The following is a 12,249-nucleotide window of genomic DNA, read 5'->3' on the forward strand; positions in this document are numbered from 1 at the left end:
CTGTTTAGGGTAACAAAAAAGTTTTGGAAGCACACAGTGGTGATGGTGGCACAACACTGTATGTACTTAATACCAGTGAATTATACACTTAAAAGTGGTTAAAACATAATAAATATTATACATTCAGTTCAGTCACTCAATTATGTTCAACTCTTTGCAACCCCAGACTGCAGCACGCCAGGCTTCCCCCTCCATCACCAACTCCCGGAGCTTGCTCAATCTCATGTCTGTTGAGTCAGTGATGCCAGCTCAACCATCTCATCCTCTGTCGTCCCCTTCTCCTCTCACCTTCAATCTTTCCCAGCATCAGGTCTTTTCCAACGAGTCAGTTCTTCACATCAGGTGGCCAAAGGATTGGCGTTTCAGCTTCATCATCAGTCCTTCAAATGAATATTTAGGACTGATTTCCTTCAGGATTGACTGGTTTGATCTCCCTGCAGTCCAAGGGACTCTCAAGAGTCTTCTCCAACACCACAGTTCAAAAGCATCAATTCTTCAGCTTTCTTTATAGTCCAACTCTCACATCCATACATGACTACTGGAAAAACCATAGCTTTGACTAGACGGACCTTTGTTGGCAAAGCAATGTCTCTGGCTTTTTAATATGCTGTCTAGTTTGGTCGTAGCTTTTCTTCCTAGGAGCAAGCATCTTTTAATTTCATGGCTGCAGTCACCTTTCTGCAGTGTTTTACCATAATTTTTTTTTTAAAAAAAGGAATGAGGTACTGATACACATTATAACATGGATGAACCTTAAAAACATTGTCCTAGGTCAAAGAAACAAGACAGGAAAGACCCCTGTTTTACAATTCCATTTATGTGAAATGTCCAGAAAAGGCAAATCCATAGAGACTGTGGGAGGAAGGGGTTGGAAAGTAATTTGGGGAGAATGATTGCTAAAGAGTACATCTTTTTAGGGTGGTGAAAATCTTCTGGAATTAGTGGTGATGAGAAAAACTCAGTGTATAAAAGGAAATCAACCATGAATATTCATTGGAAGGACTGATGCTGAAGCTCCAAAACTTTGGCCACCTGATTCAAAGAGCCGACTCATTGGAAAAGACCCTGAGGCTGGGAAAGATTGAGGGCAGGAGGAGAAGGAGGCGACAGAGGATGAGAAAGTTGGCTGGCATCACTGACTCAATGGATATGAATCTGAGCAAGCTTCAGGAGACAGTGAAGCCTGGCGTGCTGCAGTCCATGGGGTTGCAGAGATGGACATAACTTAGCGACTGAACAGCAACAACAATGTATTATCAACTGCTGAAGTGTACACTTGAAAAAGGTGAATACGGGCCCCCCAATTTTTATGTAAATGTCAAAGATAAACAATGGATTTCTTCTGACATGAAATGTTAGAAATTTCTTTATTATTATTTATTAAGCACCAGCTTAATACTGCAGACATTTCAAATCACCAGGCAACAACTCATTCTTCCCCACCCATCCCACCCCAAATTCTTGATAAAGAGCTCTTCAAGTACAGACACACGCTCTTCTCTCCTCTGTATAAAACTTTACGAAATAAAGGCAAAGAACTGTGTACATCTTGCTGCGAATGCTGCCCACGGCTGTGGAGCCAGGGTCCAGCCGAGGCTGCCTTTATTGTCCAGGTCCTGAAAGACTCTTGTTCATGAACTGTCTCTTCACAAAGCAAGTCCACCACTAACAAGGGGGGACAAAACAAGGAACAGTGGTGGTCAGATCACAGTGCAGGGTCAAGGTAAGGGCAGAATATGAATTTACTTAACAAGAAAACTAAATAGCGGTCTGGCAGCCCTTACATTATATAAGCTCTTTGAAGGTACATGTAAAATTTTCTTTTTTTCTTTCTTCCTTTCTTTCTCTTTCTTTTTTTTCCTGCAGTGACTCATAAGTCACTCAAAATTACAACAACAAAATAAATACATTAAAGCTGTCTCACACAACACCTGTTCTACGGGTTTATAACACCCCAATCTAAGAACATACAACCAAAATTTCTTATTACAGGTAATTCATTATTCTGTGTGACTCAGGGAACTCCTACCATGTATAAGGTACCAAAGTTAAGCAACACTGCAATGTGAAAACTAAAAATCTTAGTGTGTTTAACAGTGGCTACAGGGTAAAAGGTGATTTATCAACTATATAGGCAATGAAAAGAGTTTTTACCTTGCTGGGTTTATCATTCTGAGGGTCAAAAACTTTCTCACAAAGTCTCAGTCCAGTCTCTTGCCTGAGTTGTTGTAAGTAGGCCCTCATCACCTCTAAAATCAAGAGCAGGTAAAATAAAAAATTATATTTGAGAAAGCATCCCAAATGTACTAGCTGTTGATTTAGACACAGACCTTGGCAATATTCTTCAACATCTGAACAGGATAAGAAATAGAAACAGCAGTTCAAATGGTTTTAAGATTATACTCATTTTGGTCAAAAAGGTTCTCTACGTTTCATGCTTGTTGCCAAGGATCTTTTGTGACAGTGACTCTCACAAAGTAGGATAGTGCATGAGCTAACGATTCCACTCTCAATCTGTACAACAATCAAGTCAGAAAAGGAGGCAGGTAAACAGTCCAGTGGAGAAAACCACGTGCCATGCAGGAAGGGGGAGGAGACATTCTTACCATCTTCCTGTTTGTTCGCAGGTTTGGCGTAAATGGCATTAAGTGGAAAACCAGGCTCTCCAGGAATGGGAAAATTAGTGATTCCCAGTGTATACATTTCTTTCTCGCCTTGGCTTTTAGAATTGCACTTAAAAAAAAAAAAAATTATATACACAAACGTAGGGGAAAGGGATATAACATTTCAATTTGCAGTTTTTTAGTCTAAGTGGCTAGGTCTGGGGTTCTGTTTTTGTGCCCTTTTGTAATCTGGTGAAGCCTGTAGGCTTCTCCTCAAACTAACCTTTTAAATGAGTAAGATAAAACAGGACTACACAAGAATCCAATTATAATGAGATACAATAATTACAATATTTAAAAAAGCAAATGCATGACATAGCCACACATGTGCTCTTTAATGCACTAAATAACAAGACTCAGCAGTGGACCTAACACCTGAATTTTGAAGCAGTAATGAATGTAAATAAAATTTCAAAATATCTTCAATTATAAATGTAGTATGAAAATGCCGCAGAAAGTCACAGGTATTGCTAATGCTATTGTGGGCTGCTGCCTACGTTAATAATTAAAGTAAATGCTAGATTTCAGTTGGAGGTTAGTGAAAAAATGTAATCTTTTCTTCACTCAAGTTCATGCACCCCTGAATTCTATCCCCAGACCCTAGGTTAAGAACCCTTGAGCCGTGGGCTTAAAAAAGAATATTTTGGTCAAGATTTCTGTCTTGGAAAAATATATGGAAAGCATTAAAACACCATCATCCTTATCTTCTCATTAGTCAACTACTGTAAGTTTAGACATCTACATTCAGATTTTCTTCTCAGAGGAAATATTTTCTATTTCTCCTTAAAGTCTCAACAAGTCTAAACACCTATTGTGTTCCTGACAAATGATCACCCAGGCTTAGTTACCTTTTGGAGTTTCTTTAGACACTCAGAAATGTAGAGAGTTATATATATCAAGGTCCTATCGGCTTCATTCTATGGGAAGAAAACAAAACTTAAAAACAGTCCTGAGCAAAATGCGATAATTAATTATAATAAAAAAATTCAATCTTTGTCTTTTATTAACTGAAAACTGAGAGCACAGTTATCACACCATCAAAAATTCCCATTCTCCAAATGCAATCTTCTCAAGCCCTCTGTCTGCTCCTGGGGAGGCAGCCACCAGCTTCCTCCCTGAGCTGTGCAGCTGCCCCTGTTTTCCTCAGCTCCCCTTGCCCTGGGTTCCTGAGAAGTTGTACCAGTAACTTCTCCTTCTAGGAAGGAGAGCTAACAAAGCCGCCTGGAAAACCTGAGGTGAACCATATGGCTGGTTAATCTTTAAAAGCCCTTTCACTTAAGGATCTGTGCCGAGAATAGAAATATTTATGACTCTAAAGGAGGAAGCAATTATTTCACAACTGACCCATTCCTGAAGAGCTCCAAAAGTCCAACTCTTGACCTGACCCAAAGGAAAATGTGGAGAAGACAAATGGATGCAAATCAAATGTGGCACATACTTCAGGTCAAATTTTACATAGATTTATAATTTTAAATAAACAAACTACACTTTTCCCTATTTTTAAGAGTCTATGATATTCGAGAGAGAATGAAATGTGGTGGAATTTTAATACGAACACCACACTTAAGACCATGCATTAGATTAGAAATGTCCATAACATCACAGACTGTTTAGATCACAGCTTATTGTCCAAGAGTCTACAAATAAAGATTTCACACTCTGTTGGATTCCAAGAGATTAAAGTTTGGCAAGGAGTTGAAAGAAGCAAAAAGTAAAGGAGAAAAGGAAAGATATACCCATTTGAATGCAGAGTTCCAAAGAATAGCAAGGAGAGATAAGAAAGTTTTCCTCAGTGATCAGTGCAAAGAAATAGAGGAAAACAACAGAATGAGAAAGACTAGAGATCTCTTCAAGAAAATTAGAGATACTAAGGGGATATTTCCTACAAAGATGGGCTCAATAAAGGACAGAAATGGCATGGACCTAACAGAACCAGAAGATATTAAAAAGAGGTGTCAAGAATACACAGAAGAACTGTACAAAAAAGAACTTCACGACCCAGATAATCACGATGGTGTGATCACTCACCTAAAGCCAGACATCCTGGAATGTGAAGTCAAGAGGGCCTTAGGAAGCATCACTATGAACAAAGCTAGTGGAGGTGATGGAATTCCAGTTGAGCTATTTCAAATCCTAAAAGATGATACTATGAAAGTGCTACACTCAATATGCCAGCAAAATTTGGAAAAGTCAGCAGTGACCACAGGACTAGAAAAAGTCAGTTTTCATTCCAATCCCAAAGAAAGGCAATGCCAAAGAATGCTCAAACTACTGCACAATTGCACTCATCTCACACTAGTAAAGTAATGTTCAAAACTCCCCAAGCTAGGCTTCAGCAATATATGAACTGTGAACTTCCAGATGTTCAAGCTGGTTTTAGAAAAGGCAGAGGAACCAGAGATCAAATTGCCAACATCTGCTGGATCATCAAAAAAGCAAAAGAGTTCCAGAAAAACATCTATTTCTGCTTTACTGACTATGCCAAAGCCTTTGACTGTGTGGATCACAATAAACTGGAAAATTCTGAAAGAGATGGGCATACCAGACCACCTGACCTGCCTCTTGAGAAATCTGCATGCAGGTCAGGAAGCAACAGTTAGAACTGGATATGGAACAACAGACTGGTTCCAAATAGGAAGAGGAGTACATCAAGGCTGTATACTGTCACCCTGCTTATTTAACTTATATGCAGAGGATATCATGAGAAACGCTGGGCTGGATGAAGCACAAGCTGGAATCAAGATTGCAGGGAGAAATATCAATAACCTCAGATATACAGATGACACCACCCTTATGGCAGAAAGTGAAGAACTAAAGACCCTCTTGATGAAAGTGAAAGAGGAGAGTGAAAAAGTTGGCTTAAAGCTCAACATTGAGAAAACTAACATCATGGCATCCGTTCCCATCATTTCATGGCAAACAGATGGGGAAACAGCGGAAACAGTGGCAGACTTTATTTTCTCCGGCTCCAAAATCACTGCAGATGGTGACTGCAGCCATGAAATTAAAAAACACTTACTCCTTGGAAGAAAAGTTATGACCAACCTAGACAGCATATTAAAAAGCAGAGACATTACTTTACCAACAAAAGTCCGTCTAGTCAAGGCTATGGTTTTTCCAGTAATCATATATGGATGTGAGAGTTGGACTATAAAGAAAGCTGAGCACCAAAGAATTGATGCTTTTAAACTGTGGTGTTGGAGAAGACTCCTGAGAGTCCCTTGGACTGCAGGGATATCAAACCAGTCAATCCTAAAGGAAATCAGTCCTAAATATTCATTGGAAGGACTGATGATGAAGCTGAAATGCCAATCCTTTGGCCACCTGATGCGAAGAACTGACTCATTTGAAAAGACCTTGATGCTGGCAAAGATTGAAGGCTTAAGGAGAAGATGACGACAGAGGATGAGATGGTTGAGCTGGCATCACCGACTCAATGGACATGAGTTTGGGTAAACTCCGGGAGTTGGTGATGGAGGGGGAAGCCTGGTGTGCTGCAGTCCATGGGGTCACAAAGAGTCGGACACGACTGGGCGACTGAACTGAACTGAAATTCCATAATCTAGAACATTATTAAGAAGATTTATTGACATTCTTTGTAACTTGCTCACAGAAGCATCTCAGAGAACTTCTTTCCATTTCTCCCTTTCCTTTTCTACCCACTTCCACTTCTCCCTTCCTCCTGAGATCACAAGAACTATGAGGTTGAGGGAAGGGTCTAGGACACAGAAGTATGTAAAAAACCACATGCAAATTTTGGTTTTGGACTCGTACAAAATAGGTGCTTAATACTGCTAAGTAAATAAATACAAAAAAGTGTCTATACAAGGGTAAATCTCCTCAGTACAGAACCAAAGAATATTTTAAACTCTGTGAGCCACAGCCTGTCACAACTACTCAACTCAGCTGTTGTGGCATGAAAGCACCCATAGGTGATGTGTAAACAAATGCAAATGGCTATGTTCCAGTAAAATTTACAAAAAGATGTGGTAGGCCAGATTTGGCCCTCAGACAGTGTCTGCAAAACCATGGTGAACTAAGACTAACATAGAATTCGGCACTGTTCTGGATTTTAAAAATCACACAATCTAATTTCATTGTACTTATTCCTCACATTAACTCTGACTGCCAAGTACATACTATCCCCATCAGAAAACTAAAGAGCAAAAGTTTTGTACTTTACCTTAATTTCATAGTTTTTGAAGAAGACATTGGCCTTAAAGTAATAGATAGCTTCATCCACAATATCTGTATCTTTTGCTAAGCAGGGCAGGATGGGAGAAAGGCAGAGGATGTTAGCCAAATGTAAAACGTAACATTTAAAAAGCCATAAAGAAAAAAAAAAAAATTAAAGCTCAACAGTCAATGGCTTTGGAATTGAATAACATAGAATCAGGCTACTGAAACAAAGTCTTAAAAAAAATTTCTAGAAAAATAAGCACATGGTTTATTCAGACAGCTTTATTGTCTTTATAAAAATTATACATGCTCATTAGAGAAACAAATGAATCAACACAGGAAAAAAAAAGTAATTGTCACCCTAATCTCACTACCCAGAAATAACCACTCTCAGCATTTGGTGAACATCACTCCAGACGTTTCTCAATGCATTTACAAAAACAGACTGAGACACAGACTAAATTTCATAAATTGCTTTCTTAAAAATATTTGGATGGCTAAAAAGTTCATTCGGGCTTTTCCAAAAGATGTTACAGAAAACCCCAATGAACTTTTTGGCCAACCCAATACAAAGAATTCCATACAATTTTATTTGAACTTACATACTATAGCTTTAGGGGAAAAAACTCTCAGCTGTTCATTTAGGAATGTACTGGGATTCACATATACATCTTTCTTTTTACAAAAACTGTGAGTTCAAATATGTACAATCTGTTCAAGGTGGCTAGAGACTGAGAAAAACCAGAAGTATTGCTGTAACAAAGACAGATCTCATTACAAAATTTCTTTGGCTTTTTTTGGGTTTTCCTTTTTTTATTTTAAAAAGGTCACAATCCCAGGGTCTCGATATCCGGCAGCTGGTTTTAGCAATGCAGAAACGGTTATTTTCATTCTGCAACCCTGACTGCGATCCCTCTCAAACAGCAGAAATGCAGAAGCTTTCGTACTCTAATCCAGTTGTCTTTATCTTTGCCCATTCCCCTGCTGGAGAATTTTAACAGAACTCTTTTCTTTCCCCTCCTTTAAAAAAATTTTTTTGGACATGTGGGATCTTAGTTCCCCATCCAAGAGTCGAACTGACACCCCCTGTAGTAGAAGTGTGCAGTCTTAACCACTGGACCACCACAGAAGTCCCCAAAAGAATTCTAACTCTAGGCTTATGTTCCCTGTGATCTAGTCTCTTATTTGCAAAAAAGAAACTTCCTTCTATGATCCCACAGTGCTTACAAAAACCAGCTAGCTCTAGTGTCATGTTGCAGAGGAAGGGAAAGAGGCTAGCTGATAGGATTCAGGCCAGTTGATAGGATTCAGAACAGAGAAGAGCATTTGGTATATATAAGGTGTTCAAAAGATATCTGTTGAATGTAAATACCTAGATTAATGCTAACAGTTACTTAGTCCATAGCACAGGCTTATATTTCTCCATAATTCCAAGTCAGTCCTATTCCAGCCCTCTAGGGAAGAGTAACAAGTCACTTTTAACTATAGAAATCATGAAGTTCCAGTTTCCTGCAGTCCCATTCTTTCTCAAGGGCCCAAGAATTGCAAAGGTGGTAATTAAATTTACTTCATCCTTGGTCAATTATGTCTTCTGATATACTATATGGTATTTTGTCACAATCTGGGAAGTAATCTGGTCAAACACTGATCCTTATTCTTCCTCTGCAAAAGAATAATGTCATTCTTTTACATTATTTTTCCTGTTTTTGGTGGCTTTTTTTTTCCCATTTCAGAACAAGAGTGTGGTGACTCACCAAATTTATTAAGTTTACTGAGCGTTAAACTGGTATTGAAAACAAAACCAAATTAAGAGGAAGTCAAGTCAAATAAACTGGCCAGAAGAATGGAGACAGGGTCAGTACAAAATTAGTAATCTAAACTATGGTCTTGGAAACCACAAATGGAACTCAGTGCAGACCCTTCCTGGCTGCAGGGAAACCATGTCTAATATAACACAAATTGCACTGTTGGCAGAACATCTCGGAATGTCGTCAGAAGAGTCTCAGATAGTATCTGAAAAGAATGAGGCATTCTGAACAGAGGGAAAAAAAAAAAAAAGCTCCAAAAAAAAAAAAAGTGAGTGCCTAGAAAGAAAGCAAAAGATACAAAATTCAGAAAAGCAAGAGAAGAAATGAATAATGTTATACAGGACACTTAAGACTGAGATACTGGTAAAAACTGGGATCCTGAAGAATGGACAAAGGAAGTAGATTTAGATAAAGAAAGAGGTTAAAACATGCTTTGTTTTTTCCAGCTTGATGACACAGAAAGGATGGGGACACGATGTTCTATAGAAGCAGCAGCATTAGATTAGTAAGAACTGACTGATGATAGGAAGAGTGTTGAGAATTAAGCACATTTCCTCTTCCCTCTCAACAAAATATCCCAGAAAAACTGGCAGCAGTAATACAGTTTCCTATTAAATGCAACATCTACCCAAGATCTGAGAAGGTGGAAAGCACAATATCCATCAAGCAAATAGAAAATACAAGAGCAATCTGAGAAAGTATTTCCCTGATGTGCTAACATCAGAGGGTTTCATACCAAAATGTGAAAATAATGGAAAGGGGTTTTGACTTACTCTCTCTAGGGGCAGGTCCTTTGAACTGACTTCTGATTGGCAATAGTGCCATGTTTCCAATGAGTTTGGTGTCAGGGTCCATGAGGGAAGAGTGGTAAGCCTGTAGGGACAAGCCAGGTAGAACACAGAAGCAGAAAGAGAGCAAATGTCACTGGGGCAAACAAGTACCTTTCCTTAAGGAAAAAAAAGAATAACTCATCCAAGATAAACTGGCTCATGAAAACTACCAAAGTTTGAGTAATTCTGAGAAAATTTGAGGCAAGCTGGTTGTTGAACACAGCCATTATTAAAAATAAAATTATATAAATTTTCTATTAAATAAATTATATTAAAAACAAAGGTAATAAATATTTAACACTTTCATTATTTCCTATTTTAAAATTATTTTACCAATGTCTGTGATCTTAAGGTTAGTTATGTCTTTTGCACCTACGGTGGAAACACTTAATGATAAGGTGCTACTGTGCTTCCCTTCCAATTTCACATTTGGTGACAGAACATTGGTAACTGGTGGGGTACTCACACTATAGAAATAGGCAAACACTATATAAATCAAAGGTACCCAGCAACCTAGCTGTTGGTCCAAGCACTGGCTCTTCAGCTCTGCCACTTCCTGGCTTTATGCCTCTTGACTAAGACATCACTTTTCTTCTCTTAACCTATTTCCACATTTGTAAAATAAAAACATATATACTTGTTTTCAATGGGTGGATGTGAGTTAGAGGAGGGAGGAAAAAAATCACATTTATGAGAACAATTTATAGGCCAACTTCTAGTTCGGCATTTTACAAGATGTCTGGCTTTTTCTAAGACAACATGGGCCCCAGTCATTTATTCATTCATTCATCAAAAGATTACTAAGTACCTTCTGTGTGCAAGGCATGTGGAAATACTGACATGCAAGACCAGCCCTGGCTCTGTCGGGTGAATAGAGGAGACAGATAATAAGTAAGTGATCACGGGGGAAGTCAAGGGTGCTCTTTGTGCACCTGGAATGATGAGTACAAGGCATCAGGGTTCTGGCTTAAAATCTGGCTTTATCAAGATTTACTAGTGTGCTTACGTATTTAAGGGCTTCCCTGGTGGCCCAAATGGTAAAGAATCTGCCTGCAATGCAGGAGACCTGGGTTCAATCCCTGGGTTGGGAAGATCCTCTGGAGGAGGAAATGGCAACCCACTTCAGTATTCTTGCCTAGAGGAGGAGCCCAGGATTCTTGCCTAGGACAGAGGAGCCTAGTAGGACCCATGGGATCCCAAAGAGTCAGACTCAACTGAATGACTTTCACTTTATGTGAAAATGGATTTAAAATGGATAACCAACTACGACCTACTGTACAGCACATGGAACTCTGCCCATTGTAATGTGGCAGCCTGAATGGGAGGGGAGTGTGGGGAAGAATAGATAGTGTATAGGTATGGCTGAGTCCCTTTGCTGTTCACCTTAAACTATCACAACATTGTTAATCTACTACACCCCAACACACACACAACACACACACACATACTGGTGTGTTGCACACACTAGTGTGCACCTTTAGGCAAGTTACTTAACTTCTCTGAGCCTCAACTTCCTCCTCTGCAACATGAAAAACCACTAACATATCTACTTCATAATCATTGAAGACTAATTAGGGAATAATTTATACAAACTCCTGACATGCATCAGGAGTCAAACGGTGGCTATGGGATTTACGAAACATATAACTATGATTTGCTCCTTTTTATTACAGATACGCTTCATCTAACGCAGCCCTATCCTCCCCTGCACTAGCTATACTGTCTTGTTACCCACTTATTACCTTCATGGCATTTGTCACTATCTGAAACAATCCCCCTTATTTTATTTACATTTACAGATTTATTATGTCTCCTCATTAGAATGTAAACTTCTTAAGAATAGGGATTTGTTGGCCTTATTCACTGCTATAATAGTGCTTTGGCATGCAGCAGATGCTAAACATCACGTTACTCAACATGCTTTTTCCTCATCTGCAAAATGGAGACCAAGATGGTGATAAATCTACCCCTGCGGCTGTCAGAAATTAACAACAACCAAACCACCATCAATTTTAACTCCTACTCTGATGCACATGAAAACAAACATTTGGAAACTAGGCGCGGACCTTGCACCTGCTCGGAGAGCCCTAAACCCAGCGGCTCAGGGGTGGCAGCCACTGCCGGGGCGACAGGAGAGGAGGAGTCAGGGAAGTGGGGTCGGACAGGCGACAGGCAGCATAAGGGACCCGCCTCCAGAGGCGAAGGAGGAAGTGGGTCTACAGGGGAAAAAAAAAGAAGCCGGGCCCTAGCTGTGATATGAGAAATTAAAAGGGCACCCCTTGCCTTCGCGGCTCTAGTGAGGCTTTGGGAACCCCGCTGGAATCGGGGGGATGGGGAAAGGCACAAAAAGCGATAAAAAGGATCAAGCTTGGACAGGAGAGAGCAGACTTGTGGCGGTCTCCTGAGCACGCCCCGGGTCTCTGGCCCACTCTGCCATGCCCTGTTCCTCCACGGCCGGCCGACATCCCCGAGCCGCCCTAATCCCACAGAGGCCGGCCCCTCTCCTCTTGCCTTTCCCCTTCTCAGGCCCCTGCTTTCTCTCTGCCCTCCTCGGCCCGCTTTTCTCAGCGCACGCAAGACTTCTCGCGACTCTCTCAAATCCCCGCCGTCTCCCGACACCCCCACTCTGGCCCATTTACCGGCATCTTGGAGGCGCCCGGGTCTCCACCCCAACGAAAAGAATCTGGTTAGAGCTCGGCGGTTCCGGTCTGGCAGCCGGGGCGGGGTAGGCGGAAGTGAGCCGGAAGGGGAGGGCGAGGGCAGGACGCC

General features: G+C 40.4%; 1 protein-coding gene and 1 non-coding gene across 2 annotated transcripts; both read right to left on the reverse strand.

Annotated features, from left to right (window-relative positions):
* Nucleotides 1-1,356: 1,356 nt before the first annotated feature.
* On the reverse strand, nt 1,357-12,165 carry ARPC3 (actin related protein 2/3 complex subunit 3). Its single transcript, NM_001034271.2, is given in 7 exon segments — nt 1,357-1,665; nt 2,155-2,249; nt 2,607-2,733; nt 3,512-3,580; nt 6,847-6,923; nt 9,424-9,523; nt 12,120-12,165. Coding segments are annotated over 7 exon segments (537 nt in total). The 5' UTR covers nt 12,126-12,165; the 3' UTR covers nt 1,357-1,602.
* On the reverse strand, nt 7,340-7,398 carry MIR2285AN (microRNA mir-2285an). Its single transcript, NR_162253.1, has one exon. It is a non-coding gene; the product is annotated as a microRNA mir-2285an (primary transcript).
* Nucleotides 12,166-12,249: the final 84 nt, after the last annotated feature.

Source organism: Bos taurus, chromosome 17, assembly GCF_002263795.3.
Source record: "Bos taurus isolate L1 Dominette 01449 registration number 42190680 breed Hereford chromosome 17, ARS-UCD2.0, whole genome shotgun sequence".
NCBI classification, from domain to species: Eukaryota; Metazoa; Chordata; class Mammalia; order Artiodactyla; family Bovidae; genus Bos; species Bos taurus.